The sequence below is a fragment of the Euprymna scolopes genome, chromosome 31 (genome assembly GCF_053919585.1).
Source record: "Euprymna scolopes isolate OS-2025 chromosome 31, ASM5391958v1, whole genome shotgun sequence".
In the NCBI taxonomy this organism is placed as follows: domain Eukaryota; kingdom Metazoa; phylum Mollusca; class Cephalopoda; order Sepiida; family Sepiolidae; genus Euprymna; species Euprymna scolopes.
Window position 1 is genome coordinate 41,221,917 of NC_136512.1, and position 23,684 is coordinate 41,245,600.

Consider the following 23,684-nt stretch of genomic DNA (forward strand, 5'->3'; position numbering starts at 1 on the left):
ATAAGCGGAAAACACATACAGCGCCTAGAATTCACAAATGGTCACCCATCTAGTATTAGCCAGGCTCAACGTTGCTTAACTTCGATGATCTGACGAGAACCGATGTATGAACATGATTATGCTGTACAAAATAGTCATCATACAGTCATCTGTTATGATAGTCATCATCACTAAGTTGTGATGATGACTATCATATCCAGATTTACAGTGAGCTTGGACAAACAAACTTTGTAGATGGAAATAGTTTCAATCTTTATGTGGCTTGTTGCATTTTGCTATTGTTTTCAAAATAAACTTTATTTGATATATATATATATATATATATATATATATATATATATAAGTGAACAATGATATGTTAACTTCCAATGATTAAGTCTTTATTCATTTTTCTGACAAAATACAAAACAATTCAACTGGTGCAAATTGACAATTTATTTCATGTACAAACAACCAACAAAAAACACTCTTTTATTTATTCAGCTCATCGAAATGTCTGATTGACTATGAAGAAATCTTTATTGCCTGTAAGTTCTATGTAAAATGCATGTAAAAGTTTTGTTTGTTTATTTTTGCTCAATGGGTTTCTGAGAGTGATCTTTTAAATAAAGACTTTGTCATTAAAAATTATTACCATTATTTTCATATATATGCTCTATCGTTTTATGTCAACATTCATGAAGCTGTTACATTGAATAATTTTAATCCATTTAAAAAAATATGGGCATTTCCATAAACGTTTTTTTCCAAAGTGTTTTTTTCTTTATTAAAGACTCCAGAAAACAGTTGAGCTACCATAAAAGAAATCAATAAAACACAACATAACAGCATATAATTACCAAGGTGTGAATGGCTTCCATTTTGCAGGCCCATGGTTCCATAAGTAAAATGGTTGAACTCTCAGAATTTGTCTGAACATAAAGAATCAAAGCGTTTTGTTCTTCAATATTTGTTGAACATTCAGGTAAACTTGGTTTCGGATTGAATGGTGGCTTAATGCTGTTTCTGCGACTCCTTTTTGCTAAAGCATTCATCATAGATTTGTAGAGTTGTTGTTCATCAGTAAAAGAAATGTCTGTCACTGATGTTGACCGACTGCAAAAATATAACATAAAACGATTAAATTCCTCAATACTTTTTCTTATACAGAGTGGTCCAAAAAAAAAAAAAAAGAAAAGTGCTCTATTTTCTTTTGGATCTTAAATTTTTCTCAGGAGTGATTTTATTGCAATTATTTTACCAAATAACTGAATTATGGGAGATTTTATCGTTCAAATCTGACTGAACTTGAACTTCGTTCACATGAATGCAATGTAACAGTTTGCTTCTACAGTCATCCAAATCTTATTCTTCTACTAAATAAAGTAAATGGTCCGATGATGCCATTTCATCCGGTGGCACACCATACAGTTACTTTCTGTTGGCTAAGAGGCAAATGGGTATGTTTATAAGGCTATGCCCAAGCCCAGAAGTACATATTCTACTTGTTGGTATGCTGATTCAAGTGACAATGAGCCTTGTCACTCAAGAAAATCAAATAAAACCAGCCAGGGTCATTTTCAATACTTTGACTGAGCTATTCACAAAATGCTTTTCATTCAACTTCATTGTGATCAGTTTGCTTTTGCAAGATCTAAATTTTGCAAGGAAAAAGATTGAGATCATTATGAATGATCCTGAAAACTGATGTTCTCAAAATACCAGTTTCTTGTAAGAGATGGCATTTTCTGAGGGATTCCTCAAAACGTTCCCATAAAATCTGAATTTTGTCAGTAATCATGCCTGAATGATGTTGACCACTGTGGTCTTTGTGGGCATCTGCCACACTTCCTGTCTCCTGAAATTTGACCACCAAACATTGAATTGTTCTTCTATCAGATACATCGTTCCTGCCAAAATCTTTCTTGCATTGCCACTGCATTAGAAGAACCGATTTTTGGCAAAGTATGCCTCAATGATTTTTATCTGCTGCTGTGTAGAATGGCATCCAATTGAATCTATATTGTGGCAATAGAGTCTAAAACAATTGAATCTATATTTGGTGGCAATAGAGTCTACAAGGCTTGCTGTCTATACCACCTGAAAAATCTGGAAAAAATTGTAAAACGCAAATTTGGGATAAAAAAAATTATAGGGTGCTTTTTTTAACCACACTATATATATCTTAAAAGTTTTCAACCTTAAAACTATCTAAGATATTATTTTAAAATACCTTTAGTCCCAAGCATTTTCTTGAAAAACTTTCCTGTGTTGAAAGATGGCCAATTCCTTGCAGTGTTCTCAAAAATTAATCTCAGTCTTCACACAAAAGTATAATATTAATATTCCTCTAGATATCATCAGTTGTTTACTATAAAAACTGTTTTGGGACGTAAAAACAATACAGTAATTTTTTCATGGCTTTTCAGCATATTAATACTGCCAAGAAATTAAGAGCAGGAAGAGAATTATAAAGGTTAACGGTTTGAAGGAAGAAGCTATTAGAGTAGAAAATCTTCTGGTATAAATGGATCTCTGCAGTGAAGGGGGGGGGGCGGGGCTTATCTGTTAGCCATGTGCGTCAGAGGCATTTTCCTTGAAAGGGTACAAGTGCAATAAGTTCATCAGAACACATTCTGTAGAAATCCTTCCAAAACAAGCACAAGAATGCAGCTATTTTGTGATGCAACAGGGGCTAGAACTTGGCAGATAGTGTACGACATTAGATTTTTTGTACTCTGTCCAAAAGGGAAAAGTTAGTTGTTGGTGCACCAGCCCAGATGTGGCAAAAGTGACAGGTGATATGGAAACTAGTGTTGGGATGATTAACCAGAATTGAAAAAGTTTTTTAATCAGGAAAAATTTACGTTTGCTATGATCAGATAGATATGCAATGTTGCATCAGATCAGACCAGGCATATAAGCTCTGATACCTTGCTGGGGAGGCTGAATGTACCAAAGCTTGAACTTCTGATAATCAATCAGCTAAGTTGGTTATCCATGTTGAAAAAGAGCGACTCTTAGATTTGTAAGGGAATGCAAAAGAAAGTTGAATCACAAAACAGACAATAAAATTTTAATGGAATAAATTCTCAAGACCATCAAGTTTGTAGACTAAAATTACAGCTTACAAAAACACGCCAGACTCCTGACCAAGGGATAGAAAAAAAATAAGAATCTTCTGTTAATTTCAAAGTGAAACAAAAGCTGTAAAACATTAAATTATGAAAAATAAATTATATAAAAAAAATCTGAATCTTTATAAAGAGTTCTCATCTCCTTTTTACCTCCTTTGCATAAAACCAAATTAAAAAATAAATATAAATAATAAAAAATAGAATAAAACTTTGTAGAAGTTTAACCTTGGATATGCTTCTGTCGTTTCCAAATCTTGGAAACTACATTTGGAACTTTCACTGTCGGTGCTGGCTTCTTTGACTAATTTGATTAGAGTCATTGGTTTATTTTGGAAATCAATGAGCATTTTGTCATTCTTCAGTTCTTCACTGTTTGAAGGAGACGAGGAAAGATCCTGCTTGTTGAATGCGCCATCATGTATCGGAGAATCCTTTTCACTGGTGTCAGTCATATCTTCTTGGCTTGCTGTTTGCACACTGACAACTGGCCACATCTCTCCCACATCCAAACAAACACTGGCTGTACGTAAGCATTTAAAATCTGTAGATTAAAAAGAAAGTTTCATTTATTATAATGTAATTGTAAAGAAAAGATGACTATAGAAGCTTTATTCAGCTTTATTTTGTGTACAGTAGTTACAATATGGCAATGCAAGACATCAATATAGTAATGATGAAGTGTGGGTAGTAGTTGAAGCATAAAATTATGTTTGTTTTAATATTTTTTTTATAATTCAATATTTCATACACTGCATTCTTCATCGGAAATGATTACTGATAAATTACTGGTGAAAAAAGGGGAAGGAGCTGAGTCTTGTTTAAAGACAATTTGAAAGGATGGAGAGATTTATTTTCTATTATTTATGAATAATTGTTGTATGGTGAGCTACGATGTTCACTCTTTCGCTGCCGGAAATTCAAGTGCCCCGAGACGTTTTCTGCGCAAGCGGCTAGAGGCGCCCTTTTTCTTTTTACTGAATTGCTCTGGAGGTTCAATGTTTTGATTTTTTTTGACCAATCAGAGAGTTTTCCGGGCTGACGGAAATTACGGGTCTGGGAGCCGGTGAAAATCTTTAAAAACCTCTGTATTTTCCACTGCACGGTAAGAAAGTTTCCAAACTGCACGGTAAGAAAGTTTTTTCAAAAATTGATTTATCTTCTGCTTATCACCAAGTACCAGTCCATCCGGATGATGTATGCAAAACAGCCATCACAACACCCTTCGGTTTATATGAGTACAATTACATGCCTTTCGGTTTGCGGAACGCATCTAGTACTTTCCAAAGGATGATGGACAATATTTTCCGCGACATCGATTGTATTTTTATATACATCGATGATATTCTTATTTTCTCAAATAGTGAAGAAGAGCATTCCAAACACCTCGATACTGTTTTACAGAAACTCAGTGAGTACAACCTTAAAATTTCCCTTTCTAAATGTATTTTCAATGTTTTTCAACTTGAATTTTTGGGATTTCACATATCTGTTGATGGTCTTAAGCCAAGTGACAAGAAAATCCGCGAATTAAATGAATTTCCTCAACCAAACGATTCAAAATCACTGCGTCGATTCCTTGGCATGGCAAATTTTTACAGAGAATTAGTTCCAAATTTCAGTGAAATCAGTTTACCCCTCACCGAGTGTATTCGGTTGAATCAAAAATCTAAGAAAATAGATTTTACAAAGGAGGAAGTTGAATCCTTTGAAAGGATAAAAACAAGTTTATCAGGTGTAACCGCTCTACCTTTTCCCGATTCAAAAGCTACTAATTATCAGCTTGTTACGGACAGTTCCAGTTACGCTGTTGGAGCAGCACTTCATCAAATGATTGACAATCAACCAATTCCTATTGGATTCTTTTCAAAAAAGTTATCACAAACTCAACAAAAATATTCTACCTTTGACAGAGAATTGCTAGCTGCTTATTTAGCAGTCTTGTATTTTAAACATCAGGTGGAAGGCAGAAACTTGTTGTTATTAACAGATCATAAACCGCTCTGCAGCGCCTTTAAAAGCCAAACACCTTTAAAATCCGATAGACAACAGCGTCACCTTTGTTTCTTGAGTGAATATGTGACTGATATTTCACACATAAAAGGTTCACAGAACATTGTAGCTGATTGCTTATCGCGACCAGCGTATGCAATCACAATTGATATTTGTGACTTACAGGAGATGGCCAATCACCAAACCACTGATGAAGAAACAAAAACTCTATGTGATCAACTGAAGCCGTATCAGATTAATGAATATAATACAATCCTATGTGACGTGTCTTTACCTTTTCCACGACCTTTTGTCACACAAAAGCTCCGGAAATCTGTTTTTGACAGTTTACACAACTTGTCACACCCTGGAATTGCTGCTTCAACTAAAATGATAACTTCCAGATATTTTTGGCCCAAAATGGCCAAGTCAATAAAGGAATGGTGCAAGGAATGTCAGCATTGCCAACAAGCAAAGATAAACAAACACACAAAAAGTGACGTGCATCCATTTGAATTGCCATCCAGCAGATTTCAAACTGTACAAATTGACATTGTTGGCCCTCTACCACCAGTCAAGAGCAAAACAGACCCGTATTTCTCTCCCTATCGTTATTTATTAACATGCATCGATAGAAATACGAGATGGGTAGAGGCTTGTCCATTGACCGAAATAACTGCAGCGTCAGTATCAACTGCTTTTGTTGATCTGTGGATATCGCGATTTGGTGTGCCCCTCCATGTCGTTACAGACAGAGGTAGCCAATTCGAGTCTGAGCTGTTCTCAGAACTGTCAAAAATTATAGGGTTCCACAGGCTGAGAACGACTTCGTACCATCCCCAAGCAAACGGAATGATCGAGCGAGCACACAGAACATTAAAGACAGCAATTATTGCCAGAAGAGAATCTTGGTTATCTGCTCTTCCTATAGTTCTTCTAGGTATCAGGATTACACCCAACGATTCCAATTATTCACCATTTACTGCAGTTATGGGTGCTAATGCACAGATACCTAGATTGTTAATCGATGCGTACGAGGATGCAAACATTGATATAACAGATGCTCACATAAAAGCTCTAGCTGAGGAGATGCGGAAATTTGACACAGACGGATTATCCAGTGGACACCTCCATTCTTTACCTACTGTGTACATTCCTAAGGATCTTCAAATTTGTGACAGCGTCTGGTTGAGAACAGATAGAATTCGAAAATCTATGGAAGCTCCATATACAGGTCCATTCCAAGTAGTACATCGTCATGGCAAATATTTTACTATTAAAATGTCTGATGATGTACACAGTAACGTTTCCATAGATAGATTGAAGCCTGCATATTCTTCAACAACGTCAAAAGATTTTGTTCCACCCCTTCCAGTATCTGACACTTTTGTATCTTCCTATGATACAGAGGTTGAAAAGAAACAAACTAAATCAAAGTCCGGGAGAACCATCAGGTGGAAGAAGGACAACACATATTTTTATTATTAAAAATAAAAATGATGTAAAAATTTTCTAAACAAAAAAAAAAAAAAAATTTTTTTTTCCCAACCTACATTTACATGTAAATATGCTACCAAACTTTCCTTCACAAAAAAAAACCCAAAGCTATTTATCATGAACGATGAACCTTTAAACTCCGTTTACTGGGCGGAAAGTTATATGGTGAGCTACGATGTTCACTCTTTCGCTGCCGGAAATTCAAGTGCCCCGAGACGTTTTCTGCGCAAGCGGCTAGAGGCGCCCTTTTTCTTTTTACTGAATTGCTCTGGAGGTTCAATGTTTTGATTTTTTTTGACCAATCAGAGAGTTTTCCGGGCTGTCGGAAATTACGTGTCTGGGAGCCGGTGAAAATCTTTAAAAACCTCTGTATTTTCCAAAAAAAGTGCAGTTAACAAAAATTCAGAGATAGTGTTGAAAGATATATATATCACTACTGTCTGCAGCTCAAAACTAACGCGACAACACTGTGAACGTAGAAGGCGAGTCGGCTGATAAAACAATGTGGGCGAACACAGACACAGTAACTAACTTTTGTATTCCCCCTTTTATTATCGCATGCTCATTTTTAATTAATTTTATGTAAATAATTATTTTAAAACTTCCTTAATCTCAACTAATTCCCTCCTTTTGTTCACTCATAAATGAACTATTATTTTCATTGAAATATTTCCTAAAAAGTAATAAATCTTTTTTTATAAATTGAGAGTTAACTGTATTTATTTTGTTGATATATTTTCTACGAAAGAACATCGTAAATTCGACTCTCTGTCTTGCTCTCTTTACTTCTTTTCCCCACAATAATAGTAAAATTAATTAATAAATAATAAACAAATGTAAGAAACATTGGAAAAGGCCAAAGTTGTGTGTATATATGTATATATACACCTATAAAGTTGAGGGGGGTTTTCACTCTGACATTAATATTAAGCCTACTTTTTCTATTTAAAAACTTATTAATATACTCAGCCATACTCTAGTATGTGCTGCTGCCATTGTGCACAAATCACTTTTTCCATTGCTACCAACGTAATAGACTTACTAAGACTAAAGCCACTTTCAGAACTGCCAACAACTACTATAAAAGTAATAAAAAATATAAGAGAGTTGTATGCTCAGTCCATTAAGCCCAAAGTAGCTGAGCAGCGGCTTAATTCCCACCAGTTTTGGCAAATAGCAAACAGAATCCTGAACAGAAGTATCATCAATGGACCTGAGGTAATCTTGTCAGCATCAGACAAAGCCAAACTCCTTGGCAAGAACTTTGCAGCTAATTCTACCCTATGCGACTAAGGCCGTCAACCCCCTGTATTTCCTCCTGTATTAGAAATCACATTATGCAACATACAAATATCTGTGCATGATGTTGCCAAACTAATCAAAATCCTTGATTCCAGTAAAGCAACTGGTCCTGACAGCATTCCAATTATAGTGTTGAGAAAGCTTCAACCAGAACTTGCCCCCATACTTACAAAACTGTTTAAGCATTGTCTAAAGGAGAATTGCTTTCCAACACCCTGAAAAACCTCACCAGTATGCCTTGTATTTAAGAATTCAGGTGATCAGTCATCTCCCTCTCAGTACTGACCAATAAGTCTCCTGTATGTCATCAGTAAGTTGCTGGAATTTGTGTTAAATAGAGAAGTAGTCATCAACAAAAATAACCTTCTTATGCAATATGGTGTCTGTTCTACTAGATCTACAGCAGATGTATATCGCATAGATTAGTGAATCTCTCGACGGAGGCAACATTTCTAAGGCTATTGCTCTGGACATATCAAAGGCCTTTGATAGTATATGGCATGAAGGTCTACTTCACAAGATCTCCAGCCACACTATAGCTGGAAATGCTTTTTCACTTATTAAATCATTTCTCTCTGATAGGTTCATAAGAGTAGTGGTTGATGGACAGAAATCAGAAGCTCACAGTGTTAATGCTGGAGTCCCTCAAGGGTGAATCCTCAGCTCAACTCTCTTCCTGATCAACATCAATGATCTCCCAAATCACATCCTTACATCATTCGTAGACATTTATGCTGACGACACTACCATCTATGAAAGCGCATCAAAGGCTGTAAATGACAAAGTTCTCTCTGATTCTCTTGCCACTGATCTTGAGCATGGGGGGAAAAGTGTCTGCTTACTTTTTATGCATCTAAAACCAATCTTCTATCTTTACATCATCAATGCTCTGATTCCCATCTTGCATCAATTGAAATGAATGGCTCCCGTCTTGGAGTGGCTTCATGTTTTAACAAGCTTCTGGGGTTGACCTTTACTCCTGACCTAAAATGGAACACGTATATAAAATCCATTGCCAATTTGGCATCAGTTGAAATAAATGGTTCTCATCTTGGGGAGGCTTCATGCTTTGACAAACTTCTGGGCTTGACCTTTACTCCTGATCTGAAATGGAACATGTACATCAAACTTTTGTCAAAGTCGCTGGAAAAACAGTGGGATCCTTCTACCGCTCCATTAGATATCTCACTGCTGATACAATTTTCTATCTCTATAAAAGCCAGGCACATCCAAGGATGGCCACATCTGGGCAGGAGCTGCTAGAAAGACCTTATCCTGCCTTGACAGAGTTCAAAATAGACTTCGTAGCCTAGTGGGGGATGCCCTTTTCTCTTCCCTGCAACCTCTTTTCCACAAAAGAGACGTTGTGAGCCTGTTTCTATTTTATTGTTATTTTCATGGCAAGTGCTTGTTTGAGATCCAATCTATAGTCCCCACTCACCAAACTTTCATGAAAAACACTCATCTAGCTGAAACCACTGTCAATAATTTCCCTCACTCTTTATCTGTACCTAAATCTAAACGTAGATTCCATAAACAAAGCTTTTTTCTTAGAACTGCACGCCTGTGGAACTCTCTTCTGTTTACCTGTTTTTCAGCTGACAACAATTTAACAGTCTTCAAATCCAATGTAAACAAATTCTTGATAAACAGTTCCCTTAAGTAATCCAATTTACCAAATTTCCACTACTAACGATTACTAGGATATTATTCCAGTGACTACTGTACACTCAATAACCTTTATTCTTGAGTGGCCGCCGAGCCTTGATAAGTGGTAACTCCTATATAAAATTAAAAAAAAAAAATTACATAATTCTTGGAAAAATTGGAAGCATACAGAAATATATATAAGTGACCTTGTCAGTGTGTAAAAAATCTCTATCAAACTCCTCTTTCAATATTTGATCTATAGGGTATTTGGACCTGTAGCACATTTTTAATTTGGTTTTTAAATGGCAAAAATCGCTGCTAAGGGATCAAAATGGAAAACATAAACAGTTCACTTTGGCAAAGAAAGTTGAATAAAACATTACTTCTGCTGTTACTTTTGAACATGCACAAAATTAATCATTCATAGCTCAAAGTCACTTAATTTTTAACCTTTCATATCCATCTGTTGGTAGCTCAGTTGGTAGCAATGTTGGAGAGATAAATAATAACTAAGGCTGGAACACTAAATGTTTTTGTTTCGATTTTAGCAGACAGTACACAAATTATATTTTTATAACTTTTGAAATTATTACTATATATTAGATAATAATCAATAGAGAATTGAATTAGCTCTATAATAATAGATGAAAAATATGCATAAATTAAAATATAATAAAAAATAAGAAATCTGCATATTTCATGACCGGGCAAAACCAGGTGGCCTGTTATTTATATATATATATATATATATATATATATAATTAAATGTGAGGTAAATGAATTTATAGCTTTAGAGGACTAAATCATACCTATTAACTTAATTTGCAGTATTCAGATGTTGCATTATTTTCTTTGTAGTTATATGTTTATTTAACTTTTGTTGTTCTCTGGCTCAAATTTCAGATCATAAGTTCTGTGCCCTAAAGGGGAGAGGCTGGTAGTGGGCGGCACAGTAATTCTCTGTATCAGGTTCACTTCCCCTGCCACAACTTATGGAGTTTATCCTCGCCTCTCTTAAGGCTGTTGATGACCTGGTGTTTCCACAGATCGTACTGATCAACAAGTTCCTCCCAGCTTCCAACATCTATGCCAACCTCTTTCATATATCTTTTACATGTGTCTTTGAATTGATTATCAATTCTCTGCAGAGGAGGTCTTTTGGGATCCTGCCATCTTCCATCACGTGGACATGTCCAAGCCAGTGCAGTCGACACTGACGCAAGAGAGTGTAGACATTATGCACATCCACACACTCGAGGACGTATCGGTGATAAAATCTGACCATTTGATATCCAGAAACTCCTCATGTTGTGCATATGAAAAGTGTGAAGGCATCTTTCCTGATGTGCATGCAACATCCAAAATTTGCTGCTGTACAGTAGCGTGCTCAGAACGCAAGCCTTATACACCATCATCTTGGTCTAGATTGTTAATTTTCTGTTCTTCTACATTTTATGGGATAGTATTTATATATAAACAAATAACACAAAGATTCTTAGATAGCCCAAAAGTGTAAATACTAAGGCTCTAAATATTTCTTGAAAATACCACTTCACAAGGAATAGACACTCATATTGTTGCTCATTTTCAAAATGTTAGGCTTTTATTGGTAACGACTTGCATAAAAATAATAATATTGAAATTTGATTAATGGAAACTAATGTTGGTTATTTGAAATTGAATTATAAAAAAACTGGACTATTGAATACCGGAAGTTGAAGAATAAAGCATGGAGAAGAGCAAGCAAAGAAAGATGATACTCGTACAGACATCAAGAGGATGCAAAAGCAAGTGTACTTTATAAAAACTTGATATTTGCTTGATGCATTATATATATGCTGTGGATAAATAAAAAATGTGAATATTAATAATGTTAGTAAGAGACTGTTAAAACTTTGGGAATTTTTATTTTTCTCTGCGCAGATGAGCTGCCCAGTTGGCAAAATCATAATTAATGAATTATTATATATTTATATGCCAACATTAGGCCAAAACCATTGTATGCAAGTTGTTACCAATAAAAGTCTAACCTTTTGTAAAATCAGGAACAATATGAGGTCCTATTCCTTGTAAAGCAATAATTATATTTATATATTAGTGGCCTGGCAAGAACACAGGGGAGATAACCGAAGCAGCAAAACTAAAGCTGACCTACCAGGACACTATATACATATATAAATGTAGGCAAATTTGGGCATATTTTATGGGTTTGAAAATATAGGTTTTTTTACCCAATTATCATAAAATTTTAACTATAGAATAGTATTATAATCTTCAAAAAGCCTGCAAATTTTTATGTAGTTTGTTCCAGGGAATCAAAGATATGAGCAATTTCAATATTCAATTTGGCTACAAGTATAGATATATCCATATCTATATATCTATAAAAGTGAAAATGTGTGTGTGCTCGCACACACATTTCCCTACGAAATAACTGTCAATTTTCGGTCTAGAGACTCGCAATTTGACATAAGGAGTATTGAGATTTGGGAAAATCTTTTTAATCGGGTTTCAGACAGAAATTTGGCTGTGAAGGGGCCTTGATGAAGGGGAAACTAAAACTTGCTACTATGGTTTCAAATGATCTGAAATAACAGCAAGGGGTGACTTGATTCCAAATATTTCTCATATGTTATATCTCCCCTCTTTGGTTTTCATACATAAAGTAAATTTCACACTGTATAAGGATTATTTGATACTGGAGATATTCATAATCATACCCTATTTCCAAACGAGGGGGGGGGGATATAACATAAGAAATATTTGGAATCAAGTCTTCCCTTGCTGTTATTTCAGATCATTTAAAATCATAGCAACAAGTTTTAATCTCCCCTTCATCAAGGCTGGGGAAATATATGTCTTTGTGAGGAATGGTCTCTACCAAACTCTTGTGTTAAGTTTTGGTCTACAGACTTGAAACTATGGGAGATTTGGACCTGTAGAACAAATTTTATTTGGTTTGTGGCCAGTAAAAATAGCTGTTAGGGATCAAAATTGAAAAAAATTGGAACTTGGCAGGCGTAAGTTGACTGTGCAAATATACATTTATCGATTTAACACTGCTATTTTTTAAAATTTTATATGCATATGGACTTAGCTCATATAGTAACAAATAAAACTGGAGATCTATATGTTTTGGTTTTAATCTTAGGTGGTCGCACTCAAGTCATATTTTCTTTTAAATTTTTACAATCACTACTATATATTGGGTTCAATAATAAGTAATAGAGAATTGGTTTTACAATAAATATAAAATCTGCATGAATTAAAATATCATATTTAAGCATATTTTATGGCAAGACAACACCAGGCATTCTACTAATATATATATATATATATATATATATATATATATATATATATATATATATTTATTTTATCTCACTGCGATGTGCAAATTGTTTTGATCATCAGGCAAGAAAAATTCTGAAAATTAAAAGTTGAAAAACTTTATAATTTTAGAGGAAAGAATATTTTGCCATGTCTAACATATAGTATGGTTTAAAGAAGTTGAAAACTTAACTTTAACATCTTTAGATAAGAAAAGGAGAGGTGGGGTTAACAAAACATTGGTGGTGGGGATGATGTATAGAAATTAAAGAGTGTGAGAGAGAAACGTTTTAGAAGTTGGATGGGAGGAGCGTTGTGTTACCAGTTAGAGAAGAAAAAAAAAAAAAAAGGAAAGGGATAGAAATGAGAAGGGACGGAAGTTGGAGTGGGGTAGGGTCTGGAAGAGCAATATTTCAGACAATTTGAATTAGGTAGAGGTGGGTGGCATTTATACTTAATTTATTTTTTACAATCAAGAGCAGTTTGATTTTCACTGAATTTGGGTCATGGTAGATTTTATATGACATCAATGTCTGTCTCCATTTGGAAAATTTTTTATGAAATTTTTTTTTAAATATATTTATTTTTAGAATCTTATGACAACTTTTTTTTCAGATTAAACCTACTTTTTTAGGAATCAAATTAAACTCCATTTTCTTTTTTATATATATATATACTTTTTATCTATATTCTAACTAAATTTATTTTTTATTATTTTTATTGTATCTTAATAAATTTATACATTTATTTAAGAAATTTACCAGATTAATTTATTTTTAGTTTGCTATATATATATATATATATATACACACACACACACATACGAGCATATATATATATATATATATATATATATATATATATATATTTGTGCTTTAATTTAGATAGAATCTTATTTAAATTAGGGAATTATTAAATTAAGGAATTACACAAAAGAATATTTTATAGATAAGTCACTGCTCCCACTAACATTTTTATATTATTGTAATTATACAAATGTTGGGAGTAGGGACATAAGTTATTGCCCAACAAAATCTTACAAAAATGACAACATTAACAAAGCAACATATATTAATCAATATACTACAACATGCAGAATGCGTACACTCCTCACCAATCACAAAATTACACACTAAACATACACATGCATATATGCGTATACATATATATGTATACATAATAAAACATTGTGGGATGATGTCATAATGAGCATAGCATTGCCTCACATGATAGCTAGTGAGATGCATTGGAACATTTCAACTGTCTCTTAGGGATCATCCCCACAAGTGGCTATGACATGTTTACTACTACAAATAATTCATGAAATGTTGGAATCGAGGACCTTATATCAACTGAGATGGACTAAAAAATCAAACGGTTGGTGAAGATATATTTGTCATTTTTTTTTTCTGTTTGCATCGAATTCAGCTCTAGTGATTACTATTTGTCTTTTGTATTTTTTGTGTTTCATTTTTCTTTATTTCTTATTATGAAGAATAATTGGATTGGAGAGTTTGAAAATTATTAAATAAGAACTTTTTTTGCATATTATTTGAATTCTTCAAACTACTGTCCTCGTCTTGAGTGTTTTCATCAATGTAATTTCCAATTTTTTTCAGGTGTAGCTTGTCAAACACAGGAATCCCTGTTGAATAAGGGAATCTGCATGGAATCTTTCATTCAACCTATGCGGACAGCATGTTCTCATTCCATCAGCCATTATTGAGTAGAAGTGTTGAGTAAGAATTTCAAGAGCCTTAAACCCATTTTTTGCTTCTAGATGTAAATATCACTATTTATTACTATATCTTTGGCATGAAAAAGGATTTAGGGAAAAAAAGATACTTATTGTAGTGGCTATAGGCACCCACCACACAAAAAAATTGAATTATTTAAAATTCTGTCACTTAACTATCTTAAAAGATGCAAATAATTAAATTTAAAAATATGATTCAGAATTAGCCACTCATAATATATGAAATTATTATTTTATTTTTTTATTATCTAAATATTTTCTATCATTTATAAAGGTCTTAAATTCTAAACTAGGTTTGTTTAATAGTTGATCATCACCTAGCGCCACATTTTTTAGTCATTTTACTTACTTGCTGCCCCCGTGGGTTGAATGAAGGGTTCTGTTTGAAATTCCATGCAGACTCCCAAATTTGACAGGATAAACCTGAAAAAGGTTGGAGATTACATCGACCGAAATGTCGACCAAATAACACTCAAGATGAGAATGGTAGTCCAAAGAATCCAAATAGGAATAATCAATCCTCATCTCAAAAATTCAGAAATGTTTTTTTTAATTATAAACTGAATAAAAAGGTGAAGGTAACAAAACAGAAATAACCTTTAGTAGCTGCCACAAGTTGGTTGAAATCTTCCGTTGTACTCGCTTCCGATATAAGAGTGAAATATGCTGCCCTGGCTTTTGTCCTCTCAGCCAACGTTGTTTCAGCAGATTTTTGTTTTGATGCACATTTTTCTCCTCCTTTTAAAGAGAGTTCACTTTCAGTTTCACTTTCTGATTTATACTCAGAAATTAAGTCAGCGGCACTTTTCTTACTTCGTCCTTCGGCAGAATGTGTAGCTGGCGTTTTTTTTGATAACTGTTTGCCGCCTGCTTCAGAGTTTGTTCCACTAAAATCTGAATGTGCATAGTGTTGCCGATTTGGTAAACGAAGATTGTGGTAAAGATCAGTATATTCTTTGTACGAAAGATAAACCTTGATGAGGGTAATGCCTTCCGGTATAGAACCTACAGAAACAAAAATGCAAGATAAAAGAAATGATAGCAAAACATAGGAAAAAAAATCAAATACATTTTGTTTAATATTTAATTTTAAAAATTTGATTAAAGTGTTGTCTATCAAGGGAAAATCAATTTTGTGTGATGATATAAGCAAAAATGGAGAAGCTGATCAACTTCTTCCCAGACTAGACTTAAGACAGTGCTGATGTGTTAAGAGCCCTTAAAGGGAAATTTGGGGTACATAGTAATGACAATTTAAAAAATTATAAAATATAGTAAGACGATTTGAGTTTTCTATAATATAAATCTCATCTGTCTGTTTAAATGTATGTATGTATGTATGTCTGCCTAAAATTTTCGACAGATGCAACAGATTTTCACAAGATTGGTATCGTTTTGAATCTCGACTCTTCAAACAACAAATATCGAAAAATTGGCTAAAAGCATTAATTCCTTCACCCTCAACTGGACACTTTTCTACAAAGAGGGGTTGCTTTTCTTTGCCAATATTTTCGAAAGTTATCTTCTCTTTTTGATTGACTAGCCTTAAGTTTTTTTTGTTTTTTTTCCATTCTTTTCCTCCTTTGCGGTACAGGTTCGAGCCTGCCTGCCTGCAATTTTATTAAACTTTTTTATTTTTATTCAACACACACCTCCAAACACCTGGGCAACGCTGGGCACCCAGTCTAGTATAATATAACAAATAGCATCTGAAAAGACGTCATAGATACCAGGCATTAAAAACCTTGTTTTGTTGCTATGGCAGAATGAGATGAAACTGTGGAACTCAATTCTCTTTATATAGTCAATGTCTGCCTGCCAAACCAACTTAAATTCTTTTGTTCTCAGATTACTTTTCTGTTTGATGAACTGCTAAATAAAATTGATTTAGTTGTTGAGAAGATGTTGATATTTTTATATGGAACCTGGTGACCCTTTTCTTCTTCATTTCAAACAAATCTAGATGAATACAGACACATCTGCTTTTACAAAATGATTATCCCCAATTTCCAACAAGCATCTCAACCTTACCAACAGGGAGGTGACAAAGTGGTTAAAAACTCGAACTGAGAATCTGGGTGTGCCAAGTTCAAATCCAGTTCATTTCACAGAAACTCTTTGACTTAGGGATGTTGGCAACCTTCACATGGTTCCTCCTGTAAGTACCCGGTATCTTTCTAAAAAGAAAGGTAACTAAACAGTTATTGGGGAAACAAATACCAACAACAATCATCTGACTTATACAAAATGAATGAATGCATAACATTCAACAGCAACACCAACAACCTCCAAAAGTTCAAACTGAATTTTGGAACTAAAAATAGTGATAATTCGTTATAAATTTGCAACTTATCATTAGATTCCGATACAAACATAAACTCTAGAGGAAGAACAAACTTCTTTTAGATTAACAGAATCAATTTATTTATCATGATAAATCTTATGACGTGTGCGCTGTCTACCATCGAATAAATCCCCTTGCATTTATCTCCTTTAGCTGACCTGTTTTTCTTAATCCCCAGAATATTCCCTCAGACCTTTCACTGACAAGATTCTTCCAGTGCCTGTCCTCTTATTTATAGTAGTTACCTCCTTTATGTCCACATGTTGCTGTTTTCTATCTCTTTAAATATTCCGGTGTTTTGAAGTAGTCGTTTGGAAATATTGCCTTTCTTCTTTCGAAGAATAAAATCAAACTATATTTATATTATTGTTTTAGTATTTAGTGTAATTTGGTCACTTTCCCCCAATGTGTGTGTTTATATTTTTCCTCACTCATAACTTGACTATCACCTCACATAATTTGTATTTTTTGCTTTCTATTATTATTCTTATTCTCAAAACCTTTTATATTCTGCAATTTTATTAAATTTATGTTTTATTAAACTCCTCTACATCTTCATATTGTATGCGTTTCTGAATCTACGTTTTCATTCTTTTTTAGTTTAAGCATTTTTTGACATTCAATAAATATGTGTCTAAAATTACTCAGAATATTAATTGCTAATCACAATAAAGCCACCATTTGCTCGTGCATTGGAATATTGTTGCCATATTTGAGCTGAAGTATGTCTTAGACACAGTTTAGAAAAGAATTTCTAACCTAATAGGCTCTTCACTGTCTGCCAAGCTCTAACCCTCTTGCATCGCCTTAGTGTTGCATCATTGTGCTTGTTTGAAAAGTACTTCCACAGAATGTGCAGCAATAAAATTACTGCACTTGTACCCCCTCAATATAAATAGCCCCAAACCACCTAATTAGCAGCAAAATCCCACCCTTTCATAGTAGAGGTTCCCAAATGCTGGAAGATTTTCTACTCTGATAACTTCTCTCCTTGGACTATTCCCCTTTAGAATTCTCTCCCTGCTCCATTTTCCAGACTTTACTAACATGCAGTAATCTAAAATTAACGTAAACAAATATCTTGCTGCCAAAATTCCAACTCCAGTTTTTTCCCTATAAATCTATCCCCTATCACAATAGGCACATTACATTTTCTATGACAATATGTTCGAGATAAAAAAAAATGTGTTTTTTTAATTAAAAAAACTGATTCATGTACATAGACCCAGATCCAAGCTCAGCAAAGAAAAACTAATGTGTTAATGGCATACTCACCAATATCAACAGTTTCACATTGCAACTGAAAATATAGGAAAATAACAATGAGTTTTTATTAATTTTGTAAATATTTTATATAAAAATATTCAATCATTTAGTCATGTGATTTAGTCATGTTAAATGATGAAAAAAATCACTTTTGAAGCTAATTAATTTTTTGCCCTAAAACATTCACATAAATTTTCTCAATGGATCGATTTACTAACCTTTCCAATGTGGACTGGGTCAATATCAAGTAGTGTTAGAATCAAAAACTAAAAAAAATCAGAACTTTTTAAGGTACTGAAATTGGTATCGAAATGGGAAACATTTGAGCCTAATTTACTATTCCAAAAATGATTCTTTTCTTTGTTTGATTTTCTATTGCTAGCACTAATGATAACATAATATTTATAGATTTAAACTACCAGTAAAACTATATTCTATATATCATAATGAAATTAAGTAAAAATGGCACTGGAAAAAAGATCCTGGTAAAAGTAGTACCAGTAAAAATGACACAAGTGGATGAAAAAACTAATGTAAAATATAAATGAAAATCAAATTACAAATTTTAGTTTAGCAAAATGTTGAATACAATGCATAAAGAGAAAACATTAAATAGTTTGTCAAATAAAAAAATATCTACATTTGATATTGGTAACCATTCAAATCAGTACAAATTTTAGCAAATTTTGTGGGAGATATAATCAAAGGCTTAAAATTGAAAGAGAAAAAAGATGAAAAATCTGAAGATATGAAGATTAAAGAGACCTCCACAAATTGAACTAAAAATACAATTCATCAAACCATACAAAAGCTGAAAAAAAAATGATGAATCAGCAAAATCTATCAAAAGTATACTAGCTGAAGAAGTTTTAAAAAGGCTAAAATCAAACGTGTGTGTAGTGTGAAGTTAAAATTGCATCTTTTCCAAAAATGTAATTTAATAAACAGAAATTTTAAAATGTTTTATTTTGAATCTTTATGAAGTTATTTTATAGTTTCAACATATATCATCATATTAGAAAAGATCTTCATTTTTAGTTTGTTGTATATATACTGATTTCACAAAAATATAGTTTTGTTATGAAAAAATTGCTTCTCAAATTTATCATCAGAAAACACCATAACCTATTTTCTCATAAAATTTCATATCACCGTTTTTATATCAACACAAAATATTTTAAAGTTTTTTTTTAATTTGTCACTTTCATCTATGGTATCTTACTTTAAGAAAACAAATAAGGAAAAATACTTTGTAGTTAAATCAAATTGATAATGGAAATAACTGAAATTTTGCAAGTTATGGCAATTTTGAAATTTGATACAACTCTGCTAATAGAGTGTACTGCACGAGCAAAGTTGTAAAATTTTCATTATCTTTTCTTGTGAGATTCATAATTTTTCATCATTTATGAAAAATAATATTTTGGGGATGAATGATTTAGTTAAGAATGCTTCAATGAATGTGAATTCACTGTTTTTTAGTAATATATATAATAATAATAATCTTTTTTAAATTTGGTTTAACTGCACCTAATGTTAAAAGCAAATAATCTTTTTTAAAATCGGTTCAATTCACACAATTTGTAGTATTTATTTATAAAATATGAAGCAAATATAATTTTGTTTTCAGAGGCATTGATAAATTTATACTGCTCCAAATAGCATTTTCAGAAACTGTTGTTTCATCTTCAACATTTTGACTCTTTTTTAGACAATTTATATAAATTGTTGTTTTGTTGGGTATAAAGAAACATTTCAAGTTTTTGTTGTCAGATATTGGCTTCTTCTTTCAACTCAGTTTTTTGTTTTTTAATTTTTAGATGTAATTCTTTCATCCCAAATCAATGCAATTCTACCTTTTTAAACAATTTTAGAATAGGTATTGGTAAGTGTATTGAAATTGAGAATTGTATTAGAATTGGGAAAAATATTGGAATCATCTTTGCCATCAAATAAATGCCTGAATCAGAATTGTTGGAATAAACCAGTAGATCCAACTTCACTCTAATTCTAGTGTGGATTAAAACCAGATTAACCAATGATGATCATCATCATGGATGTGTCTGTTATGAAAGAGGGTTAATGAACATGATGAAAAGTGAACACAATGTCACTCTACAAAAGTAATGAAAAACAATTCATGACAAATGAGACATCGTTTCGAGTTTTGTCTGTGAAGCAAAATAAATATATTTGGAAAGATGTCTTTCCTCCTCTCTACAAGGATAGGTTGAGGAAAAACTAATACGTTTTGATTTTTTAATGTAAAGAACAAGAGTACAAAAAGAAAATACTAAAACCGCAACACAAATATGGATTGTTGTTACATAACTGTGACTACAAGAGAGATGATATTTTGCAATTGGTACCCCTGTGAAAGATTGTCTATAGTTTTTCTCCAAGAATTAATCCCTATTTTAATCATTTTAATTCATTTAAGTTGAGAGCAAACAATGTCGAAACCGTGTTTGTGTTTCTTCCACAATGAAACGTTAGCTTCTTAAAACAGTGAAAACAGAAAAAAAAAGGTCAGATTCAGAATTCTTCTTTACAATCAGCATTCTATTTCTTCTCGCTCGCCACTGCCATCATAATTCTCTTTTCATTCTCTTCCCAATTGACAACAATCTCACATATATGAGATAAAAACGTCACTGCTCTCAAAAAAAAAAAAAGTCTTTTTATATTGCCATCTTGAACCACAATAATGCCTAAATTTTCATTTGTCTTATTTTTCGTATCAGACAGGTTTCGGGTTTGAATGCCAGTGCTTCTCCACAGAGGGCACACGCCAACTGTTGGCACTTATTACTGTGGTTCTCCACACCATTATTACGCCCTCCTACTATGCAAAAACATGTCAAGAGAGACACAAACAATTTACATTCACTGCTACTATATATCATGGAGAGATCTATTGCTCCTACTGCTACATGATTAGTTTCAGCAATTTGCTTATGATTCGAAGATTGCTGTAGAAATTACAGACTGTAGTACATTATCAAAATGATATTAAACTATTCATGTACAATGTATGATAAAAAAAATTAAATTTTTAAATATCTGAAATCATAAATTGTATTTTTTAGATTTTTACTTTTTTCTGAACAAAACATTTTCAAAGTATCACTTTTACACACAAGAAAAAATATACAGTAAATTATTTTTTTGTTAAAAAAGTAATAAAGCTAAAATAAGTCTACAAGCAAAAAAATAAGAGAAAAAAAAACTCACATGAAGAAGATCAGCATAAATTGCAGTGAAAACTTTTGTCAAAGTTGGAGGAAGTTGAGAAAAAACCAATCTGGAAAAAAATTGAAATACAATAATTTATATAAGAAAAAAAAATATTGTAAAATTTCATCAATACATTAAAATAAGTAACAAAATCTGAATCATACTAAAATAAAAATAATTGATGTGGACCCAAAAGTGGGACCACTTTAATTAAAAGCCTTTTGGGAGATATAATCCCACAAAATTTGCTAAAATCTTTATTGATTTGGAATACTGGTTAATTTATAAAAGTCTGAAGAAAAAAGAAAATGAAAAATGATATCATAAAATATAAAGAAATACAAACCGAAATGAAAATTCAACGATAATTTCATACTCCAATAAACTTACCGATTCTTAAAGAGAACACACCCACCCAATATTCCAGGGCGTCGTTGACACGTCTCTAGCAATGTGACAACTTCCATGAAAATTTGAGACTCATTCTGAAAAATAAAATGTGCATTTATCATGATAAACTAAAATGTATTGTTTTATTTTCAAATATATTCTTCTATTGAAGATGCATAGTAAGAAATAGTGGAAAACATGCTAAGCCATTGCATACATATTAAATAATTATTAACATTGGATATACACTTGTAAATTTTCTTTTGATCAAAGATAACTTTTTTTAGACATTGTGTTTTTCTGGGTACAACAGAATATGTTCAAGAAATTCTTGTTCTGAAGAAAAATGCTGTTTGACCAAATTTTGTGTTATATTGTATAACTAAAAATAAACATTGTCTGGAAACAGCTGTAAACAACTTCGACACTATGCTGTGTATTCTATATTTGGAATATGATTTGAAAATAATTTAAGTGTTTGAAGATGCATATATATTACTTTATTTTAATGGAAATCATTCCAGACAAGGCATGAAGCTAGTTAATGTATTGAGCTATTGGTTTTAGTCTTGAAAAGGCCAAGGCTATAGGTAGGAGAAAAAGATTCAGAAGGAACCAAGTTCTACAAGCTTGCTATTCTTTAAAAGAAGCTCCTGAAATAGAAAGCTGCATTACAATGACGTATCAAAACAGGAATTGATGGATGCCTTAGACTAATGAGTTAGAACAAAGGAAGCAGGGAATAAATCAAACCATTCTAAATAAGAAATGCCATAATAGTATTTATAGAAAAAACTGAGGCAATCAACATCATGTCTCAGAGAGCAGTGCAAAGATAAAGGTTAAGGGCCAATTAAATTACATATGTTTTTGCACCTAATCAAAATCTCTCAATGAGACAGATCAACCAGCACAAATATGTACTGCATTCATGGTCTGATAGTAGTTTTGTAGAGATAGAGAGTAGCGTTGAGTGTGAGAAAATGTTTAGAGCGATAAAGAGAAATGACTTCACTCGAAGCATAAAGACCAATGGATCTAATGTATGAACTCCAAGAAAGACCAAGAAGTTTCAGAATTGGTTTTCTCCTCAAAAATTTTACATGAAAATCTCAAGATAAATAATAAAAATGTGTACGAATTTCAAATGTAAAGGCATTTTCAAACATTTAATAGAATGAAAACATTTTTAGTATTTTAGATTTGTCTAATCAGTTTATTTTTCAATACAAAAAAAATAAAAATATTCAGGTTCTACTATTTATGCTGGCTAGCATGATTAGGCATGACAAGTGTTGCTGATTCTCTATTCAGGCAATCTCAGACCGTCAGTTTGAGCAACCTCTGATTCTTATCACCATTCGGACAATCTCGAATTGCCAGCCCAAAATATCTAAAATATTTCTTGTGATATTATTTCAAATAAAAAATAAAGCAGATTTATAGAATGACAAACTCTTGTAATATTTTGTAACAAAATGATCAAATGAAAAGAAAAAGTCTTCATAAACAACAATGATATCTATTTGAGTAATCTACAGCACTAGGTGTAGGTAGATGACACTTAAGACAGTGTAAGAGTGAAGGAGGTAATAAAGTTTGTTATCTGCTAAAGTTCTTCAAGTGGTATTTTTATTCTGTGGAGAATAGCATTGCTTGTATTTCAAAGGTTGTCACAACCAAGATGATAATGAAGATAAGCTCCCTCTCCTAAAAATGCCATCATGGTGTGCATCTCAAATAGTCTCTGACAATCCAATCCAGCTCCTGGCCTTCTCCTGTGGCTTAGCTACTAAGCTCGATGAAA

The 23,684-nt window shown here is 32.7% G+C and overlaps 1 protein-coding gene across 2 annotated transcripts in view; it reads right to left on the reverse strand.

The window, feature by feature from the left end:
* Window positions 1-23,684, reverse strand: part of LOC145255702 (uncharacterized) — a 93,468-nt gene that overhangs the window by 23,083 nt on the left and 46,701 nt on the right. For both annotated transcript variants that reach the window (XM_080114290.1, XM_080114289.1), the window contains exons 6-11: window positions 21,878-21,972; window positions 21,485-21,554; window positions 18,260-18,284; window positions 15,238-15,645; window positions 3,342-3,657; window positions 840-1,095 (exon numbers count right to left, since the gene is read on the reverse strand). In XM_080114290.1, coding sequence (XP_079970416.1) covers window positions 840-1,095; window positions 3,342-3,657; window positions 15,238-15,645; window positions 18,260-18,284; window positions 21,485-21,554; window positions 21,878-21,972 — 1,170 coding nt within the window. The remainder of the gene's footprint in view (window positions 1-839; window positions 1,096-3,341; window positions 3,658-15,237; window positions 15,646-18,259; window positions 18,285-21,484; window positions 21,555-21,877; window positions 21,973-23,684) is intronic.